Here is a 12,630-nt window from a genome sequence, read left to right on the forward strand (position 1 = left end):
AGATAAATAAATGTAAAGGAACCAGGGCAGGGAGAAGTATCACAGTTAGTTGGGGTAGAAGTCTCCATACCCCTGAGATTTTATCTTAATTCTTATGGTGCTGGGACTGTTGTGAGGGTCAGCAGAACTGGTGAGGCCAGAGCTGCCTTGAGCAACTGACCACCATCTCTAGGTCTTTGCCTCTTATCTCTTCCTCTGGGGCTCAGAACTCCTCCTAGAACAGCTTCTCTACCTCCTAGATGCTTGTCCAGGATTGATTGTCTGGGCTGCTCCCCCTCTGAGCAGTAAATGAAATATCGGTTACCAGGAGTGAGGCAGGAGCCAATTAACCCCTGGACCTTGCCATGGCAGATGTGTTTGTAGGAAGCTGAAGCAGAGAGCAGAGCACACCTGCCTGGCTTTCCTACAAAGTCATCCAATTAGGCAACCCCCAGTGGAGAGCCCCACTGCCCCTCTGATTCCTATAATCCCAGAAACTGGGGTGACATTGGGCCCTTGGGCTGCGAGCTACCTGGACACGAAATGGCCTGCTATTCTGTGTGGGTGAGCTCCAGGGGCACCTCTGTCACACTCCCTTCCTGGCAGGACATTACTCACTAATTAATCACACATCTCCCTAAAGGGTAGGTAGCCTGGGGAGGCTTCTTGCTTCCTTCCTCCAATATGGACCCACCATGCTGCCTCTCCAACGTCCTTTCCACCACCTACCCAACTCTGTTCCCTGGAATGTTCTTGTACCAGAAACCCCCCTGATTGAGGAGGCTAGAGGCAGGGTGATGGAGACATAATCTCTACCCTTGGAAAGCCCTCAGTTTGAGAAGGTCTTCTCCTCAGGGAAAGCCCAGCCCAAAGGTACATATGGTCCCTTTATCTCGGAAAGGACTAGTTTAACAGAAAGTTATGCTGATGTCTCCATCAGAGTCACTTACTGGAAGGCAGTCTCTGTTCCAAGGAACCCACAAATCCTTGGTTGTGGCGGTTGCAGTACATCTCAAACTTCAAGGAGCTGACAATCTAATGAGGAAGTAGTCTTTGTCTTTAAAGTCCCCTAGTCTGATGGAGGAGACACACAACTTGCCTTCCCAATCTGATGATGGAGACAACAGCTTTTACCCCTAGGTGTGCCCAAGTCTGGGGGTGGGGAGGAACCCTACAGATTTTGCCCTTAGGGAACAGCTGTTTCATGGGAGGAGCACTTCCCAGTAAATTCCTCTGTAGCTAGGATGTTACCTAAGTGACAAGCAGCTAACATCTAGCTGTGCAAGACACTCCTAGAGTCTTGAAAAGGTAGAAAAAAACTGGATGCTGGTGGCTCACGCCTGTATACTCAGGAGGCTGATACCTGAGGATCACAGCTTGAAGCCAGACCCTGCAGGAAAGTCCATGAGACTCTTATCTCCAATAAACTACTCAGAAAAGGCCAGAAGTAATGTTTTGGCTCAAGTGGTAGAGTGCTAGCTTTGAGCCAAAGAAGCTTAGGAACAGTGCCCAGGCCCTGAGTTCAAGCCCCAGGACTTACACCAAAAAAAGAGGCAGAAAAGTCCTTGATTGGGATGGAGTCATGGCTCAAGTGCCTGCAAGCTCTAGGCCCTGAGTTCAAACCTGAGTTCCACCAAAAAGGGGATAGGGATAATACTGATCAAAGTGCATTGTATTCATAAACTACTTTGTTGAAGGGCAGCTCCTTTATACAATTACTTAAAGCTAATTTTTAGCTGGTAGCTCATGCCTATAGTCCTAGCTACTCAGGAGATCAGAGGATCATGATTCAAAGCCAACCAGGGCAGACAAATCTGCAAGGCTCTTATCTCCAACTAACCAGCCCCAAATTGGAAATGGAGCTGTGGCTCAAAGTGGTAGAGCACTAGCCTGGAGCAAAAGAAACTCAGGGACCCAGGCCCAGAGTTAAAGCCCTGTGACTGACCTCCATATATATATATATATATATGTGAAAAAAGTATCTTCAATCCAGTCCCAACTGAGACATAAACTTACTCCATGACCATGGAGCAAGTCATGAATTTTCTTTAGACTCTCATTTCCTCATCTGCAAAAATGGAGATTTCAATCCCATCTCTCAAAATGACACGATCGTTGTCACCAAAAAGAAAAGCAAGTAAGCCAGGTAGCCGGGCACTCACTGCAGAAATGATTAACATGCTTTTTTATTATAACAGAGGTCTTGGGCCAGTCCCTGTGGCCTCTGGGATGAGAGTAGAAGCCCCCCAGGTGTGGCAGCTGGGTAATTCCAGGCCAATGTGGCTATTAAAGAATCACAGGGAGCTGTGGGGAGCACTGGGGGACAGGAGGAGTACCTTCTAATCTAATCACTCTTCCCATGGAGACTTTAGTTCCAGCCAGACCTGCCAGGGGTTTTATTGGGTTTGTGGGGACCCGCAGATTTCAATCTCCAGACCCCACAGGGAAGGAACAAGCATTAAGCTAATTTTATTAAATGGCCACAGCTGGTAGTTGGGGGAAAGTAGGGGAGAAAAGGGAGAATAAAGGAAGTCATTCAGGTCTGTCAGTCATGACAAGGGTCCATACATGGAATCTGGCCAGGAGAGAGGCTGCCCCTCCTTCCTGCCTCTCCAGCTGAGCCAGACTAGGGAGCCAGATGGGACCTTTCCTCAATATAAAGCCTTGGAGTCTCCAAGTCTCACTCCATGGCTGCTGCCCAGGGCAGATGCTTATAAATACATCAAGCCTCTGCAGGGCTGGGCTGCCCCAATGCCAGCCTCAATTCTGCTTTGGAAATCCTAGCTCTTTATGAAATATGATATACTGGGTCTTTGGTTTGAATATTGGCATTTGTTGGTTCCTATCTATGTGATCTTGGCAAGTTATATAACCTCTCTGAGCCTCAGTTTCCTCATCTAAAATGGATAAAGCAAGGTGAAGATGTAGCTCAGTGGCAAAGCAGTTGCCTAGCACACATAAGACCCTGTGTTTGATCCCCAGACCCCCCTGAAATGAATTAAAATGAATAAATTATCTAGGCATGGTGAAGTTCACCTGTAGTTCCAACCACTTGGGAGGCCAAAGCAGGCGGCTTTGAGACCAGCCTGGGCAAGATAGCAAGGCCTCATCTCAAATACAAAAATAAATAGAATGGACAAAATAACAGCATCTGTGTTAAAAGGCATGAGCTCATCTCTCATGGATCCACTCCTTTACCCCTCACATATCCATGAGAAAATATTCATAAAGTGCTTGCATGGTGTCTAGCACAGTGGGTGCCTGCTGAACATTAACTATAATTATTTAAGAAAGTCCTGTATGCATGTCATGGTCCCCTAGTTAGAAGAAAGAACAGTGGCCATGGCAGGAAATCTTAATGTGTCTTGGATTCAAACGCAGCCATAAGACTTCATAATTATGTCACATTAATCTTCCTAGAGCGCAAACATACCCATCCAACCTCCAGGATGTTTGGGGGAAACTTAAGATGACATATTTGAAAGCATTCTGCAAACATTAGAGTGATGTATAAATAATAATATTTATGTTTATTGAGCACATACAGAATACCTCTTTAATCCTCAAACAAGGTTGTTCTCCTTATCTATGTTTTATTGATGAGAAAACTGAGGCCGCAGGTGAGGTGCCTGGCCCTCGGTCACTAGCCTTTAGTGTAAAGCTTGCTCCTTCTAAAATGGCCATCACTAACTTAACACTAGTCTGAGAGGAGTGACTCGTCCAGGACCACACAGTGTCACAGGGAGGAGGCCCTTGGTCTCCTAGTTTAAGGACTGCCTGTGCTTTGAGAATGCTGGTGCCACTTTTAGCAATGCAAAAATGGAACTTTCCCATCATGGAAGATGATGTAATTGAGCTGCTTCCATTCCCATGCCCAGGCCAACTTGGGCTATGTGGGTAGCAGGTCTTTTGTCCTCTCTCCTCCTAGAGTAGCTCTCATGCTGGCATCCGGTTGTCCCCAGAAGCTTGCAACAGATCCCTTTACCAATCTAGAGGGCAGGAATTATGGCGCCCTCTTGTATTCCTCCTCAGGACACATACTAAAACCCCTGCAGGATGGAAATCTTTTTTTAAAAAATTGTAACTTTGGTCAAATGGGACACAACTGGGCCAGAGTGTTTCTGGTGCTGGGAAGCTACCACCCCTCATCTACCCCCAGGAAGGGCAGCTTATCTCAGTGCAGGAAACAACCTACTAACACGCACACATACACACCCCGCCATCCCTGTGCTACTGCTGGCTAGCAGGCTAGGTTGGGCAATAAACAGTTCTATTATAGAAACATACAGGGCAGGCTGGGGCCCTGCAGTCATTCTGCCTCCATCAGGACATCTTTTGCCAGGGGCTTTGCAGTGGAAATGCCTAGCTATAGCCTAGGTGGTCGTAGGGTAGCTGGGGGCTTCTCAGCCAGGGAGGTCGGTGGCCAGGGTCAGGCAGCCAGGAGTAGGTAAGGGATGGGTTAGTGTCTGCCTCTCCCGGGAAGGGATCCTGGGGGGATGAAGAACAGAGGATGGAGAGCCATGGCCAGGGCTCAATCAGAGTAGATGATGAAGCCGGAGAAAGTGCTGTATTTGTTGCTGTTGCCTCCATGTGCTTTGCCTCCATCGAGCTTGATGAAAACCTCATCACCTGCATCCAGGTGCAGGATCACGCTGTTGCTGGCGTAGTCGTAATTCTGGTCTGCATCCTGAGCAATGGCACTGGCCCGCACCTGCCGGATGGGGTTGGGGCAGGAATGGGTAGTGGGGCAGTGAAGGGTAGGGGGTGAGAGGGGAGGGAGGTAAGGTGACTACATGGCAGGGAGCTTCAGCCCTTTCTGGAAGCTCAGCCTGCTTCTCTATGACGTTCTTCCCCAAGCCCCTCCTAATATACACAATGTATTTGGGAGACAGAAATGAAGAAGCCTTAGATTCAAGGGCAAGACTCCATCTGGGTCTGGTTTTTTTGTTGTTTTTTTTTTTTGCCAGTCCTGGGCCTTGAACTCAGGGCCTGAGCACTGTTCCTGACTTCTCTTTGCTCAAGGCTAGCACTCTGCCACTTGAGCCACAGCACCACTTCTGGCCGTTTTCTATATATGTGGTGCTGAGGAATCGAACCCAGGGTTTCATGTGTATGAGGCAAGCACTCTTGCCACTAGGCCATATTCCCAGCCTCCATCTGGGTCTGAACTTGGAGTCCAAGTAGATCTTGCTCCCCAACTACAGCAGGTGTTCCCATCTGGCCTTCTGAGACCCTCACTACCTCCTCTGATGGCCCAGCCTGTAAGTCCTTCCCTCTCTCCTCAGCATGCCTATCTCTCTGCTTTAATAATAATGATGACTTATATTTAAGCCACACCCCCTGCACTTCTATGGATGGACAAAAGGACGTACCTTTGCTCCACAGGTCAAGCAGCTGGACCAGTATCGGGCTGCTAGTAAGCAACCATCACAGAACCAGGATTGTTTGCTCTCCTTGTCTAAAAACTCCATTTGAGTCTCTTTTACAAGGACAGTGAGAAAGAAGTCCTGTCAGGTAATTATTTCCCCTCCCAAGACTTAAATTGGCCTAGAGGTTGGCCTAGCTATATCTCTGCGAGTATTACTTTGGCCGAAGAACTCCTCTTGTCTTAGCTCAGGAAGGCAGAGAGGGTCTGGGTGGGAAGAAAGGAATCAGGGCCTTACATCCATCTGCAGCTCTTAGTCTAAGCAGACATCCTTGCTAGTACTTGTTCTCAAGAGGGATGGGCACATAGGTGGTTGGCAGGTGGGCTGGCGGAGGGATGGAACAATAGGATGCCAGCATTTGGATTTGAGGCTTATTGTCACTTTTAGTAGCTCTATCACAAGATGTTGGAGATGAGTGGTAGTGGCTAAATTACCTGTGGACATTCCTCTCAAACAGCTAAGGCGATGTGCTGCCTCAGCCTTAGAGACTGGGACCTGCCCAGGATATCTTGGGTAGAGAAGGGGAGTAGAAGCATCACCTGGATCGTGAAGGGAGATTGCACAGAATAAAGTCCTCAGCCCCTCTCTAACCTGCCCATTTCCCTGAAGGCAGTTCTCCATCCTGCTGCCTATCCTAGGACTGAGGTCTCCACTGAATCAACCCAAATTAGGGGAAGGGCCTATTCCCTCTGTAGGTCTGGAGGCAGAACTGTAGATCATCTGGGCCCAAGATACTGACTCAGCAGTAATGCCACAAAGAACAGGAGTCAATGTATTTGTAATCTTCCCCCCAAATCCCAGATCCTTCCAGCTTTTTGTCTCCCTTCAATACCTCCCTAAATCTGGGATGGACTATTTGTTTCCATTAGCTGGAAAATTCCTAGTCCAGCCAAAGGTGGGAGGGAACAAAATGATGGGAGAGTCTGTGTCAAGGTCAGTTTCTTTGTCTAGAAAGATGGACCAGAACTCATCTCACCACTTCCACCTTCACAAAAGCTTTTGGATGGCAAAGAAAAGGAAAATTTAAATCTTGATGTGTCTTTGAGCTACTTAGTAAAGAGCTGAAAGCAAGCAGCCAACTTCTGTATTGTTCCCTGGGCCCTAATCCTGGTAGTATTTATTATTATACATGCATTTCATTATCTTTGCTAATAAATTACTACTAATAACAATTATTTTTATTACCCAGATTAATTTAGCCTTAACTCATTAAAACAGTGTGCTCCTTAATAGCCAAATCCATCAGAATATAGTCATCTGTCATCAGGAATCTCCTGGTGATGTGACAGGCATCAGAACTGGTATGCTTGTTTATTATTTATTCATCACCATGATTGTTGCTGTAATTATCCTAATTATCCATGGAGGCAGGGAGAATTTATGCCCTTCCATCCTCAGACAGTAGGGGATCCAAGAACAGAACCCAGGGGTCCCAATTCTCTGCCCAAGACTGGAAGTGAATGAGGCATCTGGTTCCTACCGGGAGCCTAAGGGAAGTTGGGGGAATTGAGGTTGCCATGGAAGCAGGAAAGCAGGTCTGTGATCATGGGGGTGGGGGGAAGGAGGAGAAGAGGCCAGGGCACTGTCAAAATATCTCCAGTTGTCAGGAAGGGAAACTGAGGCAGTGGCATCACCTGAGGAATTGGGTTGGGGGAGGAATGTGTTCTTGTCCCAAGTTGAGGCTGGAGGCTTAAATATATAGGTATAACCTGCCACCAGGAAAGCAGGTGATTGCCAGTTAGGTCAATTTGTACCTTAGTTGGACTCTGTTGTCCAAGCCTTGGTCCATTTGGACAAGGGCTTCCCCAAATCCCTTCCTTTGCCAAGCAGCACTCTGGCCACAAGCCCTAGTATTTACCCCAGCCCAGTTTATCAATTTTGTGTACTCGCTGACTCATTTGAATATGGAGGTGGCTTTGGGCAGCTCAGTTCACCCACAACACTGCCCAGCCTTAAAGTCCTTTCCTCCGGCTCCTCATGTCCTAATGACCAGTGCTTGGTGCCAGCAGATTGAGGGGTATTGACTCAAAGCTAATCCTAGGGAGAGGGGCCAGTGAACCTCAGACAAGGAATCTCAGCACTAGGCATGAAGATGGCAACCTCCATCTCCAACTTGTCTTGCCCCAAGAAAAGGCCAGATTTGGCTCTGCCTTCCCAAAGAACTTCTGAAATCCTCTGTGCAGACACAGGAAGCCAGGCACACAAAGCCCATGGTAGGTCCTGATCTGAAAGGCAGGGGAAATACAAACTCCTCTTTTCAGTTCCCAACCCATTGCCCAGCCCTATCATTGTTTTCTCTACTTACTGAAACATCTTTCACCTCTGAGCCATTTATATTTTCCCTACACTTGACCATCTATTTTTCTCCCTAGTTATGTTTCCTCACCTATGGGCCTGATCTACCATCATCCTTTCCCTAGTGTCATGTGAGTCTATACATGTTGAACCATTCTTCAAGCCCATCTGTCTTGGGGATAAGAGTAACTACTGGGACTGGGAATATAGCTTAGCAGTAGAGTGCTTGGCTTACATGCATGAAGCCCTGGGTTTGATTCCTCAGCACCACTTAAACAGAAAAAGCCAGAAGTGGCACTGTGGCTCAAGTGGTAGAGTATTAGCCATGAGCAGAAAGAAGCCAGGGACAGTGCTCAGGCCCTGAGTCCAAACCCCAGAACTAGTAAAAAAAAAAAAAAAAAAAAAAAAAGAAAAGAAAAGAAAAAAAAAAAGTAAGGGGCTGGGGATATGGCCTAGTGGCAAGAGTGCTTGCCTCGTATACATGAGGCCCCGGGTTCAATTCTCCAGCAGCACATATACAGAAAATGGCCAGAAGTGGCGCTGTGGCTCAAGTGGCAGAGTGCTAGCCTTGAGCAAAAAAACGAAGCCAGGGACAGTGCTCAGGCCCCGAGTCCAAGCCCCAGAACTGGCAAAAAAAAAAAAAGTAACTACCTGGGCTCCTAGTCTACCTTTACTAATTGGGGCGTGTTATTGTACTAATACTGTCCTGCCTACATAGGCCTTGAAGTCCTACTGGACAAGTAGGACTAAACCACAAACCTACTTCTTAGTAAGGCCCCAAACTAAAGTGGAATGACTGGTAGGGCCAGATGAGCCCATGGACACCTAGAAGTCACAAAGGGATGTGAGAGATAAGGTTGTAGGCCTCATTGTTGCTGCTGGGTTTTTGTTTGGAGAGAGTGGTCCTGAGTACCAGAGTGTCTCACTGGAGGTGTGGCTCAGCAGTAGTGCCTGCCTAGGAAGCCTGAATTCCTGAGTTCAAACCCCAGTGCCACCAAAGGAAAAAAAACAAGTCTTTGTAAATGCTATCCAAAGCTATCTTTTTCTAGTAGCCTGTGAGTCCCCTTCATCAGGCATTGCTTCTACTGCACAGTTTCTACTACAGTGTAAAGAAGGGGCTTTGGAGGCAATTTTACCTCCTAGGAACTGAAGTAAGTGGCATCACCCCAAACACGTCATCTTTGAGGCCTCCTCTTGCTTCATCTTTCAGGCCCTTTTCATTCCCTGAGGGCCCAGTGATGACCTATTGACCACTTGCCTATCCAGACAAACCCCCAGGCCCTAAAACCTCAGCTTTTTGCCAGCCCAAACTTTGGGGGAAGAAAGAAATTCCATGAATGAAGGTGACATTGCTGCATCCCTTATTGGTGATTAATAAGGGGAACATGGGTCTGTCTGCAGAATGAGTACTTGCTGGATACTGGGATCTCCCATTTGGTCAGGAACCAAGGACAAAGAGGAGAGATACCATGAAGCCTGATACAAGTGGAAGAGAGACACAATCATTAATAAAGAGGGAGGGGAAGGGGGGTTAGACCAGAGGAGAAAGACCAGAAGCCAGTGAGAGACATAAAAGATGATCAGACACAGGAAAGAAATGGACATGAGCAGAAAGGAGAGGCAGAACTGAGAGGGTTCGGAGAAACCTACAGGGCAGAAGAAAGAGAAAAGGGGGCAGATTCCACCCTCAGAGGTTTTCTGTGCACTCCTATCCCCTCCTCCAAACCTAAAAGACCCCCAGGCAAGCCGACTCTCAGGGTCCAGATGTTGGTGGGAAGGAAGGGTTCCAACATCTTTGGTCTCAATGGCACTACCTCTCACTAGCCCAGATTTAGTCTGACCTGGTGTCCCTCTTAAGAGAATGCTCATGATGACCACACCCCCTGGCGCCCCCATGCAAAAAAGATCTGGGAGCACTAGGAAGGGAGGTAGTGTAGCCAGAGACCTAGAAGGATTGTTGCTCTGGGACAGGGCTGAGTCCATATTGGTTCTGAGGAAAGTGCTGCACATAGGCATTTCCAGTATCAGAATTCCGGTGCAGTCTAGGGAACAGACAGGGCCACCACATACTAGGATCAAGGAGGAGTCGGACCTGGAAGACCCTGAAGAGGAGTTTTCCATCTCTCCACCCCGCCTCTGGAGGAAAAACTTTTCTCTGGAGGCTGCCTTGTTGCGCTAGGTAGCTCTCTGGCACAGTGGGAGGGGGTTTGCATTCTCGGATTATGCAGAATGTCAGATCAGCCCCAAAGAGGCGATGTACTGCAGCTAAGGTTTTTGCGCGCCCGACTCCCTCTCTGCCTTTGTGCCTAAAACATTTCCTGCTACCCGCCTTCCCCGCCAGTGCGCACCCCCGCGCGACTAAGCGCCCGCGGGCGTGGAGTCTGCCTCTCTCTACCCAGTGCCCTCGAGCCTTGTTCTTCCCTAAATCGCCCGTTGGCGTCAGCCTGAAGCTAGCCAGGCTCTCAGTTGATATGGCCAAAAATCCACTTGCCCAGAGCCAGAACGCGCGCCGGAGAGCCCAGTGCTCTGGCTTGGTTCGGTTATCATCTCCCCCATTTCCGCCCCGCGGGTGCCCGGCAGTATCTGCCTTAGAGCTAGCGCCCCGAAACCAAAGAGTCAGGGGTGCCTGCTGATCGCTGATGCTTAAGGGGGCCACTTTGGGGCTTCCACCTTCGCCTGCCTGGAGTGCCCGTCAACTCGCAATAGGGTGCGCATTTTCCTCGGGCTCCCCAGGTGCCTTGTCCCCAGGCCAGCCCCGTACCCCGTCCCGGCCCACCTGGCCGTTCTTGCAGAGGTCTGCCCACATACTGGTGCCGTCGCCGCCGCGCATGAGGACGTGGTAGGTGAAAAAGTAGGTGCCGGGAATGTTGCACGTAAACTTGCCGCTGGCCGCGTCGTAGTTGTTGCCTAGGTTGGTGACCACATCGTCAAACTTGAGCACCTCGTAACCCTCGTGAGGGTTCTTGAGGCCAGCGTAGAAGGCCACGCGTGGCACCGTGGTGTAGGTGGCCGTGCTGATGGTGCCGCTGCCCCCGGTGCCCGGCAGCCCCGGAGGACCTGGCTTTCCTGGCTCACCCTTCTCCCCGGGCGGTCCCACGGGACCCGGAGGCCCCGGGTCCCCGGGAGGCCCGGGGGGACCCGGCTTGCCTGTACGGCCCGGCTTCCCCTGGGGGCCCTGCACCAGCGTGGAAGGCGGGGGCGCGCCGCTCTGCTCGCTCAGGGCGTCGCCGCCGTCGGGCCGCGCGCCGGCGCCGGGGCCCCGCGCGGGGTAGGGGTCACACACCATGCGGCAGGTGCCCAGCATCTCATAGTGGCCGTCCGGGCCACCCGAGCTCACCAGCACGGGGATGAGCACCACCAGCACCAACAGCATCACCACGCCCGCGGCAGCTGCTAGCAGGGTCTTCCGGCCCGCGCGGAGCCTGGGGAGAGCCGGGCCACCCGGCCGCGCCGTCGGGGCAATGGTGCCGGCGGGCAGGGGGCGCGGGCAGAGTGCCCGCGCTCAAGGGAGGTCCGGCGGGGCTGCGGGCATGGGGTCGAGACCCGGGCGCGGCGCTGCGCTGGTTGCGCTGCGGAGCCCAGCCGGCGACTCCGGCCTCGCGCCTCCCTCCCGCTGCGCGGCCGGACAGTGTGAGGTGGCCGCCGCCTCCCGCCTCGCGCCTGGTTCCTCCCGCCTCCCCGCGCTCGGGCCACCGCCCCCTTCTCTGGGCCCCGCCCCAAGAGTTCCGCGCGGCTCCGGAGCGCGAGGGGCGTGGCTATGGGCGGGTCCGACGCCTAATTGGGCGGCGGGCGCTTGGGGGCGGGAGGGGCAGAAAGGAGGCGGGGCTTCCTAGTCGGAGGTGGGCGCCAGTGGAGACCAGGGGAGACCGAGAAACAGAACCGCTGGCACTTGGAAATGAAAAGGGGGCTAAAGTCCGTTCAATAGGAGAGGAGCCTAGAGGGCAGGTGTTCGAATATATTAGACATTGCCAGAAACCACGCAGACATCCAGGTGGAGAAGAACAAAGGAAAAGTTTATTTCCAGCAAAGGCGACTGGCAAGACTCCTTCTCACCTAGAGAAATGAGAAGTGCGGTCTATTGTCTGGGGTGACATATATAAGCTAGGAGGTCTTAGTGGCCGGAACCTCGGTGTGGACGTGCGGACCAGGGGCTTCATCATGTTGGGCTATAATTGATAGCAGCTATGGGTAGGGGGGTCCTGCAGTTGCCTTGACCCTGGAGGTCACTTGCAAGGGGATCTCGTTACCTTATATGGTCATAAAATGTACTAAAGCAATGTCGTCTCGGGGGAAGTGGGAGTGGGGGGCTACATGTTTGCTACATCCTTACATGGGCCTATTGTTGCTTAGGAAGGGAGCGTGCTAAAGCTGTGGAAGAGGGGGCTATCAGGCTTACAAGCAGGAGAGCACGGCCACGGAAGAGAGGGCCACAGGCAGAGCTAGAGAGCGCAGGGTTGGGGTGGGGAGAAGAAAACAGAGCAGGAAGGGCAAAGGACCACAACCCGCAGGGGGCAGTAGTGACGAGAGGCAATGCCCCTCTCTCTTCTGGGAACGGAGAGATTGAGGGCAAGACTAGAAAGAGATGAGGGAAAAGAAGAGAAGACAAAGAATTGGGGAAAGCCGTTAAACACTTGCAAATCACCCATCTAGATCCTTTGCTTTCAAGGATGTCCAGAGGGATCTGCAGTTCGGAGAGCAGCCACCTTGCCTTCTCCTTTTGTCTGGTTCTGACTGCTCTGGGACCCACATCTCCCAGGATCTTCAACTCCTTCCTGGCCTCTGCTTTCCTCATCCCGTTACTTGCCAGGCTGCTTTTACCTGGAGGCCTCTTTGCTTGTATTCCTCTGATCATCCTATTATTCCTGCTTCTAAAACAAGGGAGAAGTGGGGATCCTGAGAAGGTAGAGGACGCCATGTTATTTCTCAATGT

At 50.9% G+C, this 12,630-nt stretch overlaps 1 protein-coding gene across 1 annotated transcript; it reads right to left on the reverse strand.

The window, feature by feature from the left end:
- Window positions 1–3,550: 3,550 nt before the first annotated feature.
- Window positions 3,551–11,073, reverse strand: C1ql1 (complement C1q like 1). The gene is made up of 2 exons (XM_048366119.1): window positions 10,477–11,073; window positions 3,551–4,690 (listed from the first exon to the last, which is right to left on the reverse strand). The coding sequence occupies exons 1-2, from the start codon at window positions 11,071–11,073 to the stop codon at window positions 4,511–4,513; spliced, it is 777 nt and encodes a 258-aa protein (XP_048222076.1). The 3' UTR covers window positions 3,551–4,510.
- Window positions 11,074–12,630: the final 1,557 nt, after the last annotated feature.

This window comes from Perognathus longimembris, chromosome 17 (assembly GCF_023159225.1).
Source record: "Perognathus longimembris pacificus isolate PPM17 chromosome 17, ASM2315922v1, whole genome shotgun sequence".
Lineage (NCBI taxonomy): Eukaryota > Metazoa > Chordata > Mammalia > Rodentia > Heteromyidae > Perognathus > Perognathus longimembris.